The sequence below is a fragment of the Rhineura floridana genome, chromosome 4, assembly GCF_030035675.1.
Source record: "Rhineura floridana isolate rRhiFlo1 chromosome 4, rRhiFlo1.hap2, whole genome shotgun sequence".
NCBI lineage: Eukaryota > Metazoa > Chordata > Lepidosauria > Squamata > Rhineuridae > Rhineura > Rhineura floridana.
The window spans coordinates 96,273,355-96,288,603 of NC_084483.1; the positions used below are offsets into that span (position 1 = coordinate 96,273,355).

A 15,249-nucleotide genomic window follows, 5' to 3' on the forward strand; every position below is an offset into this window, starting at 1 on the left:
AAATGGCTGTCGTCTTAGAATAATTTCTCTCTGTGTTCTTATTGAGTACATAGAGAGAAATCTGTTGATCTCCTAGCGCAGGGATGGGAAACCTCAGGCTTGAGGGCAAATACAGCCCTCCAGGCAGCCCTATCTGGCCTTTGGGACTGTTCCCTAGGCCACAAGCCCTGTTTTTGCTTGGCTGGAGTGTGTCCCTGTGTTCTGAGAATACTTCTTGCTTGCCTGGATGGAACACAGATTGCGGAGTGTAATGGAACTAATCCACTGTACTCTGCCCACTTTTACCTCTGGCCCCACCCATCACTGGCATGTGGCCCCCAGAAGGGAATGCGATCCTCATGCTGAAAAATGTTCCCCATCCCTATCTGAGTAGTTATCACTAAGTTTATTTATTTATTACATTTATATACCGCCCCATAGCCGAAGCTCTGGTTGTAGTATCTAATAATGTAGTATCTAATTTTGTTGCTATGGAGGAAACTGCTGATGTTTAGTCATTTGTTAATCTTGAGCAGGTGTGGGGAGCCTTTGGCCTTCTAGATGTGGCTGAACTACAACTCCCATCATCCCCGGTCATTGGCTGTGCTACCTCTGAAGTAGAGAAAGCAGGATGATGCCTTGCTCCTTTCGACTGCAGTGCTATTCACACTCACCTGGAAGTAAATCTCCTTGAACTCAGTGGAACGTACTTCTAAGTAAACATGTGTAGAATATTCCAGTTAAACCATCAGTAGACTTTTGTGTGTTTAAGTGAGTGATTTTGGGAATGAGATATTGTCAGGCTTCTGTGTTTGGATTTGACTAAACACATAACAATTTGCAAATCTGTCATGCGTTTCTGTGAGTCACATTGCCCTTTGATGTTTAGGAATCACTGAGGGATTGTACATTTATCTTTGCACAAGACATTTCAGACGTTCCTAAATAGTGCCTTGACATGGCAAAGCTTCCTTGGCATAGATGTATCCTAGGGATAGGCCTTAGCCCCATTAGAAAGGAGAAGCAGAGTGTGAATTTATTGTTTTCTACTCTACTGGTACAGTTAAGAACATAAGAACATAAGAAGAGCCTGCTGGATCAGGCCAGTGGCCCATCTAGTCCAGCATCCTGTTCTCACAGTGGCCAACCAGGTGCCTGGGGGAAGCCTGCAAGCAGGACCCGAGTGCAAGAACACTCTCCCCTCCTGAGGCTTCCAGCAACTGGTTTTCAGAAGCATGCTGCCTCTGACTAGGGTGGCAGAGCAGAGCCATCATGGCTAGTAGCCATTGATAGCCCTGTCCTCCATGAATTTGTCTAATCTTCTTTTAAAGCCATCCAAGCTGGTGGCCATTACTGCATCTTGTGGGAGCAAATTCCATAGTTTAACTATGCGCTGAGTAAAGAAGTACTTCCTTTTGTCTGTCCTGAATCTTCCAACATTCAGCTTCTTTGAATGTCCACGAGTTCTAGTATTATGAGAGAGGGAGAAGAACTTTTCTCTATCCACTTTCTCAATGCCATGCATAATTTTATACACTTCTATCATGTCTCCTCTGACCTGCCTTTTCTCTAAACTAAAAAGCCCCAAATGCTGCAACCTTTCCTCGTAAGGGAGTCGCTCCATCCCCTTGATCATTCTGGTTGCCCTCTTCTGAACCTTTTCCAACTCTATAATATCCTTTTTGAGATGAGGCGACCAGAACTGTGCACAGTATTCCAAATGGGGCCGCACCATAGATTTATACAACGGCATTATGATATCGGCTGTTTTATTTTCAATACCTTTCCTAATTATTGCTAGCATGGAATTTGCCTTTTTCACAGCTGCCGCACACTGGGTCGACATTTTCATCGTGCTGTCCACTACAACCCCGAGGTCTCTCTCCTGGTCGGTCACCGCCAGTTCAGACCCCATGAGCGTATATGTGAAATTCAGATTTTTTGCTCCACTATGCATAATTTTACACTTGTTTATATTGAATTGCATTTGCCATTTTTCCGCCCATTCACTCAGTTTGGAGAGGTCTTTTTCGAGCTCTTCGCAATCCCTTTTTGTTTTAACAACCCTGAACAATTTAGTGTCGTCAGCAAACTTGGCCACTTCACTGCTCACTCCTAATTCTAGGTCATTAATGAACAAGTTGAAAAGTACAGGTCCCAATACCGATCCTTGAGGGACTCCACTTTCTACAGCCCTCCATTGGGAGAACTGTCCGTTTATTCCTACTCTCTGCTTTCTGCTTCTTAACCAATTCCTTATCCACAAGAGGACCTCTCCTCTTATTCCATGACTGCTAAGCTTCCTCAGAAGCCTTTGGTGAGGTACCTTGTCAAACGCTTTCTGAAAGTCTAAGTACACTATGTCCACTGGATCACCTCTATCTATATGCTTGTTGACACTCTCAAAGAATTCTAATAGGTTACTGAGACAGGACTTTCCCTTGCAGAAGCCATGCTGGCTCTGCTTCAGCAAGGCTTGTTCTTCTATGTGCTTAGTTAATCTAGCTTTAATAATACTTTCTACCAGTTTTCCAGGGACAGAAGTTAAGCTAACTGGCCTGTAATTTCCGGGATCCCCTCTGGATCCCTTTTTGAAGATTGGCGTTACATTTGCCACTTTCCAGTCCTCAGGCACGGAGGAGGACCCGAGGGACAAGTTACATATTTTAGTTAGCAGATCAGCAATTTCACCTTTGAGTTCTTTGAGAACTCTCGGGTGGATGCCATCCGGGCCCGGTGATTTGTCAGTTTTTATATTGTCCATTAAGCTTAGAACTTCCTCTCTCGTTACCACTATTTGTCTCAGTTCCTCAGAATCCCTTCCTGCAAATGTTAGTTCAGGTTCAGGGATCTGCCCTATATCTTCCACTGTGAAGACAGATGCAAAGAATTCATTTAGCTTCTCTGCAATCTCCTTATCGTTCTTTAGTACACCTTTGACTCCCTTATCATCCAAGGGTCCAATTGTCTCCCTAGATGGTCTCCTGCTTTGAATGTATTTATAGAATTTTTTGTTGTTGGTTTTTATGTTCTTAGCAATGTGCTCCTCAAAATCTTTTTTAGCATCCCTTATTGTCTTCTTGTATTTCTTTTGCCAGAGTTTGTGTTCTTTTTTATTTTCTTCATTCGGACAAGACTTCCATTTTCTGAAGGAAGACTTTTTGCCTCTAAGAGCTTCCTTGACTTTGCTCGTTCACCATGCTGGCATCTTCTTGGCCCTGGCGGTACCTTTTCTGATCTGCGGTATGCACTCCAGTTGAGCTTCTAATATAGTGTTTTGAAACAACTTCCAAGCATTTTCGAGTGATGTGACCCTCTGGACTTTTTTTCAGCTTTCTTTTTACCAATCCCCTCATTTTTGTGAAGTTTCCTCTTTTGAAGTCAAATGTGACCGTGTTGGATTTTCTTGGCAATTGGCCAGTTACATGTATGTTTAATTTAATAGCACTGTGGTCACTGCTCCCAATCGGTTCAACAACACTTACATCTTGCACCAGGTCCCGGTCCCCACTGAGGATTAAGTCCAGGGTTGCCGTCCCTCTGGTCGGTTCCATGACCAACTGATCTAGGGAATAGTCATTTAAAATATCTAGAAACTTTGCTTCTTTGTCATGACTGGAACACATATGCAGCCAGTCTATGTCCGGGTAGTTGAAGTCACCCATTACTACCACATTTCCTAGTTTGGATGCTTCCTCAATTTCATATCTCATCTCAAGGTCTCCCTGAGCATTTTGATCAGGGGGACGATAGATCGTTCCCAGTATTAAGTCCCTCCTGGGGCTTGGTATCACCACCCACAACGATTCTGTGGAGGAGTCTGCCTCTTTTGGGGTTTCGAGCTATATGTTGTCTTTGAAAGGTTTATTTGGTGCAAGAGGAAAAAGAGAAGTTCCCTAGCATTCACTTGAGGCAATTGGCTCTGGCTTTTACTCTGCAATATCCAATTTACTGTGGGTCATTATACATGTATGTTAGCAGCTTGTCCCAGAACCAGGACTGCCAAATTACAAATAGTGCTGCTGGTATGGTCTGTATAAGTACACTCAGAGACTCGGCTGAAATAAAGAGGTGTTAATTTATCTCTTGGGCTAATTTAGGTGCAACACCAAATTTAGATGCTCTAAGCCAGCCTCTGCCATCCTGAAATCCTCCAGATGTTTTGGACTACAACTCCTATCAAGCCTCAACCAGCATGCCCCTAAACCACGGAGAGCTCTAAGGTAAAGCTCCATGTAGCTGTTATAACGATCAAAAGAGGTTTTTTTACACACATCTCTCTCTCTCTCTGTGTGTGTGCATGCGTGAGTGTGTGCGCCCCACCCCCATATATAATGCCTGGATTGTACATCACCCAGGAAATAATTATAATTGTTTTAAAAGTCACAGCAGCTATAGAGTGTTGCCACTGTGTACAGCTCTTTTGTGATGCACCACTAAGGTAAATTGTCCCAATTTTACCAGGTATGCCTGTCCAAAAGCACAACCCCCTTTAAGAAAAAAAGTAGGAGTAGGTGACTAGCCTATACTGGTTTCATTGCTATGGTTATCATGACTGGGGGAGGGGGAATGATCATAACAGATGTTTTTATAATACAATTTAATTTTGAATATATGAAATAATATATTCAATTATTAGTATGTATACAAGAGCAAGCCTTAAAACTATGCTGAGAATTTTTCCCTCCTACCCTCCACCCCAAAGGAATCTGAAATGATGCCCTAGCCCTTTTGCCTCAGCCCAGGCCTTGGCACATGCCTTCTCTTTAAGGGAGCGGAAACTAAGTCATCTTTACAACCAAGTGAGAATGTTTCAGAAGGGACGGGAACAATCTAAAAACAGCAAGTTGTGATGTTTTAAATCTTTTCAGCATCCTGTGTTGAGTGGAAGCAATTGAGCTCCGTGACAGTTCCCGAGGAACTGTTTCCCAGGTGAAGTGTTGGTGTGTGTCTGCATAAATCTCTGTCCCCAGCAGTTCTATGCACTTGTGAGTATGAGCCTTGCATTCAGAGCAGAATAGTGGAGGAGAGGGAAACAAATGAAAATATATGTCAAAACGTCATCATAATGGAGGGGGGGTGAATCATAGAATAGTGGAGTTGGAAGGGGTCTATAAGGACATCAAGTCCAACCCCCTGCTCAATGCAGGAATCCAAATCAAAGCATTCCCGACAGATGGCTGTCCAGCTGCCTCTTGAATGCCTCCAGTGTCGGAGAGCCCCCTACCTCTCTAGGTAATTGATTCCATTGTCGTATGGCTCTAACAGTTAGGAAGTTTTTCCTGATGTCCAGTCGAAATCTGGCTTCCTGCAACTTGAGCCCATTATTCCGTGTCCTGCACTCTGGGACGATCAAGTAGAGATCCCGGCCCTCCTCTGTGTGACAACCTTTCATGTACTGAAGAGTGCTATCATATCTCCCCTTAGTCTTCTCTTGTCCAGGCTAAACATGCCCAGTTCTTTCAGTCTCTCCTCATAGGGCTTTGTTTCCAGTCCCCTGATCATCCTTGTTGCCCTGTTCCAGTTTGTCTGCATCCTTCCTGAAGTGCAGAGACCAGAACTGGATGTAGTATTCAAGATGAGGCCTAACCAGTGCTGAACAGAGAGGAATGAGTACTTCACGCGATTTGGAAACTATACTTCTGTTAATGCACCCTAAAATAGCATTTGCCTTTTTTGCAGCCACATCACACTGTTGGCTCATATTCAGCTTGTGATCAACGACAATTGCAAGATCCTTCTCACATGTTGTTCTGCTGAGCCAAGTATCCCCCATCTTATAACTGTGCATTTGGTTTCTTTTTCCTAAGTGTAGAACTTTGCATTTATCCCTGTTGAATTGCATTCTCTTTTCAGCCCAATGCTCCAGCTTATCAAGGTCCCTTTGAATTTTGTTTCTGTCTTCCATGGTATTAGCTATGCCCCCAATTTTGTATCATCTGCAAATTTGATAAGCGTGCTGTCTACCTCCTCATCCAAGCCGTTAATAAAAATGTTGAAGAGCACTGGGCCCAGGACCTAGCCCTGTGGTACCCCACTCGTTACTTCTGCCAAGTTTGAGAAGGAACCATTGATAAACACTCTTTCAGTACAATTCTGGAGCCAAATGTGAATCCACCTGATAGTTGTTCCATCCAGCCCACATTTAGCTAGTTTGCTAATCAGAATATCATGGGGCACTTTGTCAAAAGCTTTGCTGAAGTCAAGGTATATTATGTCCACAGCATTCCCACAGTCTACAAGGGAGGTTACCTGATCAAAAACTGATATAAGATTAGTTTGGCAGGATTTGTTTTTCATAAATCCATGTTGGCTCCTAGTAATCACAGCATTGTTTTCAAGGTGCTTACAGACTGACTGCTTTATAATCTGCTCCAGAGTTTTTCCAGGGATTGATGTTAGGCTGACTGGTCTGTAGTTCCCCGGTTCCTCCTTTTTGCCTTTTTTGAAGATAGGGACAATATTAGCTCTCCTTCAGTCATCTGGCACTTCACCATTCCTCCATGTTTTTGCAAAGATAATAGACAGTGATTCTGAGAGTTCTTCAGCCAGTTCCTTCAATACTCTAGGATGCAGTTTATCGGGCCCTGCCAATTTGAACTCGTTCAAAGTGATTAGTTATTCCTTGACCATTCGTCTATCAATCTCAAGCTCCAATCCTGCCCTTTCTACTTCATGTTTCCTGGGAGAGTCACAGATCCTTTTTTGGGGGAAGACTGAGCCAAAGTAGGAATTGAGGACTTCTGCCTTTTCTTTGTCATCTTTTATCATTTTGCCTTCCTCATTGAGTAGCTGTGCCACCATTTCATTTCTCTATCTTTTACTATGGACATACCTGAAGAAGGCTTTTTTGTTGCTTTTAGCATCCCTCGCTAACCTCAGCTCATTCTCAGCTTTAGCCTTCCTGACACCATCCCTGCAATTCCATGATACCGTCCTGTACTGTTCCTTTGTGGCCTGGCCTTCTTTCCACTTCCTGTATGTGTCATTTTTTGTTTTCAGGTCATCTCCAAGCTTTTTGTTGTTTCCCCCCTTTTTTCCTTTTTGGAATTGGTTGCCATTGCGCTTTTAGAATTTCATTTTTTAGACATTCCCACCCATCTTGGACTCCTTTTCTCGTTAGGGTCGCTTGCCATGGAACCATACTTACAATCGTTCTGAGTTTATTAAAATCAGCTTTCCTGAAGTCCAGGGTATGAGTATAGCTACTCTCAGCTTTTGCTTCTGTTAAAATCAAGAATTCAAGTATGGTGTGGTCACTTTCTCCCAGAGTTCCCGTAACTGCCACTTCATCCACCAAATAATCTCTATTGGTTAGAATCAAGTCCAGGATAGCTGATCCTCTGGTTGCTTTCTCCACTTTCTGTAGGAGGAAGTTATCTCCAACACAAGTCAGAAATTTCTTGGAGGGGCCGTGCTTGGCAGAATTTGTCTCCCAACAGATATTGGTATAATTGAAATCCCCCATTACTACTACATTACTACTACTATATGTGAGATGAGCACATACTTTCAAAACTTCATGGGCAAACTCTTTACTCCCATCCACTATGAACAGTGTTCCATCCCAAGATGGACCAAAGCAATGATGCTCAAGAGATTTTTGTTACTTGCTTGAAATGAATTCGGTGACTCATTTTACCCAATTAAGCCAGCAATGAGGATAAGCTGCTGACATGGTGCAAATAAAGAATAAGCAATCTCACTCCCATTATTGTAATCCTGCCAAAAATTTTGAGCCACAGCTGGGTGAGCTTGTACTAGGTTTAATTGTTTTGTTAATGCCAGTCTCATATGAATCATCAGTGGGGGTTCAGGCAAATAATATTTACAAGCTTATCATGCTCCGATTTCATAAGTTTTATTTTAAATCTTACCCAATAGGGTAAACACTTTTCCCAGATACGCAATGCTTGATAATTTTAAAGCTCCTCTTGGGCCTGATACTCTGCAAAAAGAGAAATGACTTTGTGACAAAGACTCCTGAAAGATGGATAATTTTTTCAACTGAAGGTGAACCTACATTTTTATGGCTCAGAACTTGGCAGTGAAGATCTTAGTTCTAGGTTTTTTTGAAGACGTTCTTTGTTCTGATGTGTACCAAAGGTCTGATATCCCAAAGACAAATACAAAGTACTCTGTATTTGTGACTTAAGTGGCTGAAGGCTTTAAAAGATATATTACAGCACAATCCTATGCATGTCTACTCAGAAGGAAGTCCCACTGAGTTCAGCGGGGCTTACTCCCAGGTAAGTGGGTACAGGATTTCAGCCTCAGTAACCTTAACTGACATATGATTTTGAAGATTGTCTGATTATGCTCAGCATAATCTTTTTGTAATTGTGAGAAACCAAAAAATCTCTAAGAATAACACTGAATATTTATAAGTTTGTCTGAGCCAAATAAAATCAGACCAAAGATCCATTAAGTCCAGCATCCTGTTCTCACAGGGACCAAATAGATGCCTATGGGAACTCTGTAAGCAGGACATGAATACAACCCAGCAACTTGTATACAGAGACAAAACTAGCAAGAATGAAACAAGAACTTCCCCACTGCAGTCAAACAGAATAAAATGTGACCACAAGTTGACCGATACAATCCAGAAAGGAAACACATACTACTGTGACATCAGTGGCCAAATGTTAACAGCTGTATAGCAAAGAAAGATCCTGAGTAGAATCTTGTGACTTCCTGATTCTATTTACAGCCTCTCTGTTCCTTTCTCCCGTGAGAATGTTGAGCACTAATAATAATAGTAGCAGCAGCAGCAGCAGTAGTAGTAGTAGTAGTAGTAGTAGTAGTAGTAGTAACTGCAACATTTACAGGTTCCTTCTTTAGTTTGGCTTTGACTTGTCCAATTCCCAAACCACCATTATTCCACACAAATTATCAATTCTTTTAAAAATGGTTTCCTTATTAGTTAATTTTTAACTGTGACTGATTAGGCCAATTTAAAGTCTTTTGTCGCCATGATCTGCATCTTGATTGTCTCTGCTGGAACTGGGTTGGTGCCATCAGCTCTGGCTGCACCAATCACCTGTTGAGAGGTGGGGATATAAATACAGTTCTGTCTTTTCCCTAACTTTGCTTTCAGCTGGGCAGCTAGATTCAGAATTGACTTTTATCGGGACAGTGACCATATGACCCTGTTGGTTCTCCTTGACCTCTCAATAGCTTTTAACACTGTTGACCCTTCAGTCCTGGAGTGACTGAAGAGGATGGGAGTTGGAGGTACTGTATTGCAGTGGTTGTGCTCCTACCTGTAGGGCCACTACCAGAAAGTAGTACTAAGAGGTTATTGCTGAGTTCCATGGCTTTGGGGCTGTGAGGTCCCAAAAGGGTCCATTCTGGCTCCTTTTTCTATATGAAACCATGGGGAGTTGTCATCCGGGGATTTGATAAACTGTCAAAAATGAGAAGGTTCCACAAAACAAATGAAAAAAAGGAGTATCCGGGGGATTTGGAGCACGGTGGAGCACCATTTGGAGAATGGTGTCATCAGTATGCTGATGACATGCAGCTCTCACTTCTCCAGTCCATCTGAATCAGAAAAGGCTGTGAAGGTGTTGCACCTGGTGTTTGGAGGCATTGATGGGCTGGATGAGGCCAATAAACGGAGGCTGAATCCTGATAAGACAGAAGTGCTATGGATGGGTGAGTCTTGTGTCTGGGACTTAGGTGTACAGCCCATTCTGGGAGGGGTTGTGCTCTCCTGAGGAACAGGAATGCAGTCTGGAAATTCAGGGTGTTAGTCCTAGCATATAAGACCTTAAATGGTTTGGGATCCAAGGATATAAAAGAGTGCCTTCCTTAGTATCAACCATCTTGGATCCTACAATTGGTAAGCAAGGCCTTATTGGTGGTCCTGTTACAGAAGATGGTGTTGCCTGGTTGGCACTGGTCCATGACAAGGCCTTTTCAGAGGATGCTCCTCTTTTGTGGAATGCCCTTACCAGTGAGGTGCGTCTGTCTCCATCACTGTTGACTTTCAGGAGAATTTGGAAGCATTCTTGTTTACCCAGGAGCTTGATGACTGAAGGGGACTATTCCTGGCAACCCAAAGCTTTTAATGTTTCAACTGTAACTGTGTTTTAGCATGGTTTCTACTGTTTTAGAATGCTTTTGTTTTTCTTGTTGAATTGTTCAGAAGTAAGTCCCAGAGTGTTCATGAGGCTTACTTCCAGGTAGGATGGGGAGAAATTTGATTCAGTTCATATTTAGGCCAAATCACACTTCCTGAAACATTATGAGAACACAGCCATCCTTCGAAATTGACACTTATCAAAACTTTGTGATGCAATTCTCCAACCAAGCAATATTTACAAAATGCAGAGATTAGGGAAAAGTGTGCATAAAAATGAATATATTCATGAAAATAACATAAAAATGCATAATATTAGGGAAAAGTGCTTGCAAAAATGTGTACATTTTTAAAAACCGCATGCAAAAATGTGTTAGAAAAAATGTGCACTAACATACTGAAGAATTTTAATTTTTTTTTTAAAAAAATGCAAATTGCTGTAGAAATATGGAGAGCTGAATTTAAGATTGGAAAAATTAGAAACTAAGATAATCAGAATTGATAGGTCCTTCCATCCCTAGCCCCAGGCAAGTGGGTATAGAATTCAATCCTAAAAGAATCTTAGGAATCAATCCTAAAGGATTATGTTTGTCAAGGCCTGGGCTGGTTCAAGTTACAGGAAGTCAGATTTCAGCTGAACATCAGGAAAACTTCCTAACTGTTAGAGCAGTACAACAGTGGAACCAGTTTCCTAGGGAGGTGGTGGACTCTGAAACACTGGAGGCATTCAAGAGGCAGCTGGACAGCCACCTGTCAAGTATGCTTTAACTTGGATTCCTGCATTGATCAGGGGGTTGGACTCAATGGTCTTATAGGCCCCTTCCAACTATACACATTTACCTAGGAGTAAACCCAGTGAAACACAGTGGGGCTTGCTTCTGAATAAGTGTGCATCAGATTGCAACATAAGAGTTTACATAAGCCAGAATTTGCAACCAAATCCTTTGCTGGCTCATAGCTTGTTTTCAGCTACACAAAGTATTTGTTGATATTATTTTGAGTGCATAAACTCCATTTCCTTATTAAGGTCAAATGATAAAAATATGTTCATGTAGTTATGGAATTCTTCCTGTGACTAGAGCAGTCCTGTGAAACTTAGCTGAATGATCAGATATTGTGCGAAGAAGCTTATACGTGTGCTACTTACTTCTCCACCTTAAAATCTAGGTGATGCTATATACAGCTGGGTCTTGTCATATATCCAGAGAGAGAGCTGAATCAGTCTGTACAATTATTTTTCATTTTAAATGAACTCTAAAAGCTGGGTTTTCAGTACAACTTTCTTATCTATCAGGGAATCGGTCCTAAGGGATTATACTTGTCACGGCTAGGGCTGATCCAGAAAGACCCATCAAATGGGCACCCTGGAGAGAAATTTAGATTAGAGCTGTATTGCCTAAATCCATGCTATCTCACGTATTCTTTCTGATGATAACTCCCCTTATAGATCCATGTGCCCAGTCTTAGCATCCAATCTCCTTTCTAAGGCTGCATTCTTCCCAATTAATGGAATCAAATCTGCACAAGTGTGCTTCAGCGCTTGAGCAACCACATTGCTAGCTCTGTTATGGGGAATAGCAACCATGGGACAGGCTCTAGAAATGATTGGGCATTCCTGCCATAGTTCAGGGGTGGTGAACGTCTGGGGCCCATCATCCCTGACTGCTAGCAAATCTGGCTGGGGCTGATGGAAGTTGGAGTCCACCAACATCTGGAGGGACACAAGTTCCCTGCCACTTGATAAGAGAAGTTACCATAACCATACTGTGAATGTCTTATTCATATAACATAACATTTGTATCTATTTTCTTCTGTCACATACAGCTAGCAGTCTCTGTGACATACATTTGAAATAGAGCTTTCTGTTTTGCAGATCTTTCAAAATTTGGGGGAGGTTTTCTTTCCAACTTAAACAGTGCACAAACTACCCACAAAATATATGAAACGAAATAGTCCATTCAAAGATATGAAAATCTGTGGATGCTTCTCTTTGTAATATTCACGAATGCATAGAGTTTTCTATTATGCTTGGTCAGTATTGGTGACTGAAGAATAAATGGAGAGTGAAGGAGGATAACATGAAATAGATTCTTGGGATAAAATTGCAGCATCAGTGTGTTGAAACCTCTGATATTTACTGAGGAACAACTGGTTCAGTGCTCCTTTCAACCAGTTGATATTTTGGTTTTCAAAAGACAAGCTACCTTCTTCTGTTAAATAACAGGATTACTTTGTGTTCAGATTCTAGATTATAGAAGCTGAGGATCTACTTTTTACTCTCTGTATTTTTCAGTAGATATTGCTATGAGGAAAGAAGTCAGAGATGACTGATGTGGAGCCTGTGGTTACAGATTTTGCAGCATCTGGAAGGGCTGGCCGCCGAAATGCCTTGCCAGACATTTTGGGTTCTTCAGCTGGAGCTGGAACATCAGACCTACCACACAAATTAGCTGAGCTCTCAATGTCTGAAGGTAATGTATACAAATTATTGAGAAGTTACATTTACTTGATTAAGGGTTTTATTATTTCCCTAAGTAGTGACTCTACCAATTTTATGTGATACCAGAAGGACTCAATAGCTATTCCAGTTTATAACTCCACAACAACAAAAGCAGTAGCATGCTACCTTTCACGCATTGCATAATATATACATGGTTTTTTCTGCACGATCAAATTAACATACTGTCTCCATTATCCAAAGCTTTACAGTAGGACCTCATAAATTCTCTGAATTCTGTGTAGTCCAATATTAACTTATCCATTTGTAACTCAAAATTGTTTTCACTGAACCTCCTAATGAACTGAACCTTTTGACCAAACTGTTCAGGTGCTTCTAATATGTTGTTTCTCATCTACACATCTCTTTAGATGGAGCTGAAGGTGGAGAAACATCCTCCGATACCACAATGGAAAATCAAGAAACAGAAGGAAAGAGCATGGATTCCTAATATTTATAATATAGTTGGTTTCTGGTGATTACCAACAGATTTCACTCCCAGCGTGTGCAAGACTCTGAAATACACAATACCTATAGCTGGCTGACATGAATAAGAAGCTGTTGCAGGGGTTCAGTGGTGTTACGTAATCCATCAAACAACAAATTATTTAGGCGCAGTAGTCAACAGCCAATATCTTCAGAATGCATGTAAAGTTTTAGAATCATTCTCAGTCCTGTACTAAAATCAGCTCCAGCATAACCTGTTGGGACAGTGTAAATAATCCAATTTAGCAACCAAGAATACCCACTGCTGTTAGGTTGCTCTCTTGGGGCCTTTTCAGATGATAAATATATAAAACCTTTGTGTTTATTTTTAACACAAAAATGTCTAGCCCTGATTGAAAGCCCATTGCACAGTGGACTAATGAAACATATGTAGGGTTCACCTTGCTGCAGCGACGTAGCTTGGTCGAGGCTTTAAAAAAAAACTTTAAAAGGAATCCTGAGAGATGTGAGCTCCAGGGTGGGAAAGGAGAGCACAAAGCCCAGAATTAACTATAAATTTCTAAAAGTATAAAAAGGCAGGACACTGATGCAGGGGGTGTGGGAGATGGCTTTGTTGATGTTAAGAGATCCATGAGATCTTTCCTCGCAGCACTTCAGGAGTCCAACAAGCAGGAGCACTACACTCTAAAAGTGTAACAAATATGTAACATAGAAAGCTGCCTTACACCAGGTCAGACTCTTTGTCCATCTAGCTCAGTTATTATCTACTTGGATGGGTAGCGACTTTTCCAGGATCTCAGGCAGAGATCTGTAGAAAATTAATTGTACAACATGTTCACACCATATTTTAGAGATGGGGACACTTGGAAGGGCATTGTGGGAACAAATTTGGTAGATGTCCAGTGACTCTCATGCAACCATATTTCACACAGCAGTCGCAATGGCAATAGGCTGATGGGAAACATGTTCCAGAAAGCAATTGCAATGGGCTGGTGGGAGTATCCTAGCAAGATAATATTGTGCACTGACTGTTAGGAACATAGGGTGGGGGGACTATTCCTGAAACAGAGGAAAGGTTTCTGTTTCAGTTGTATGTGTATTGTGCTACTGTCTTGAAAAACCCTCCTTTCTTGATTGCTAAAGTAACCTTTTCTCTCCCCCTCCCACACATCAAAGTTTAATTTAATACAGAATCTGAGGCTGTATTAATGCTAGTTTATTTTTGACATAGTAGGATGTTTGGAGGAAATAGAATGTCATCTGTCTGTAACCCCATGAAGCCCTTTTGAAGCTTGAACTCTACCTAGAATGAAAATTGTTCTTTCCTCACGCCTTCAAAATGTCATGATACATCGAGATCACTTAGGATTTTAAAATCCTTTTGAGTGCATTCTGTGCTCCCCTTTCTCAAGTATAACTTCTGCAGTGATTTCAACGTTCTGCACGTCCATAGGTTTCTAAAGTAAACTAGTGGCATTTGTAATTGATTTTAACTTCTGTTTTATTTGAACATGAAAAATGAAATTGGTTATCTCGGGTTTGTTTTTTTGTCTATGTTTTCCTTGTGTCTTCATAAGACCCAAGGACACAAACTTTTCATTTGAGTTAGGATGTGGATTTATTGGCTCATAATTGATGCTGTGAAAATCATTGTTTAAAGCATTTTCTTCCTGATAATATATTTTGCCTGTACCAAAGGATTGATTCATGTTTTATAATAAAGGTTGTATTATTTAAAATATACTGCATGTATTATTTATACAGCGATTTTGAATGCCCAACTGTATGGATTCTTGCACCAATAACAATATATATTTTTGATGGGGTAATATTCAACTCTACTTTTGCAAAGTGTAATGGGTTGGTGCAATTGTGCCAGGAATTGCTATTGTTTCCACATGTAGTATATCAGCATCATACAAAATTATCATAGAAATTAGAAACAGGTAAGATATGCCCCATCCTTCTCTGCTAAGTGTCATCTTAAGGGAAAGTTTGGCCATTAGCTAGAATGAATACACTTAATACATAGCAATTGCTTGTTATAACAGGCTTTTCAACTGGCATTCTGCAAAGCAGAATTTTCTCACTTGTTAGGAGGTCTATGGCATCATAGACCTGCACCCAGGCAGGGCTCTGCTAACCACTCTCCTGATATGCAGATTGCATTGTTTCATGCAGCTCCAGTATTCCTTTGTATTTGCTGCCAGACAACATTGTGATAAGGACAGGTTCCTCCTTC

At 41.3% G+C, this 15,249-nt stretch overlaps 1 protein-coding gene and 1 long non-coding RNA gene across 2 annotated transcripts in view; both read left to right on the plus strand.

The window, feature by feature from the left end:
- The window catches only part of LOC133383296 (uncharacterized), a 56,227-nt gene extending 51,266 nt beyond the window's left edge, over positions 1-4,961 (plus strand). Inside the window, exons 2-3 of the long non-coding RNA XR_009762234.1 lie at positions 4,080-4,202; positions 4,851-4,961. This is a non-coding gene — a long non-coding RNA (uncharacterized LOC133383296). The remainder of the gene's footprint in view (positions 1-4,079; positions 4,203-4,850) is intronic.
- Positions 4,962-9,632: 4,671 nt separating this feature from the next.
- Positions 9,633-14,729, plus strand: PKIB (cAMP-dependent protein kinase inhibitor beta). Its single transcript, XM_061626083.1, has 3 exons — positions 9,633-9,636; positions 12,373-12,534; positions 12,932-14,729. The coding sequence occupies exons 1-3, from the start codon at positions 9,633-9,635 to the stop codon at positions 13,009-13,011; spliced, it is 246 nt and encodes an 81-aa protein (XP_061482067.1). The 3' UTR covers positions 13,012-14,729.
- Positions 14,730-15,249: the final 520 nt, after the last annotated feature.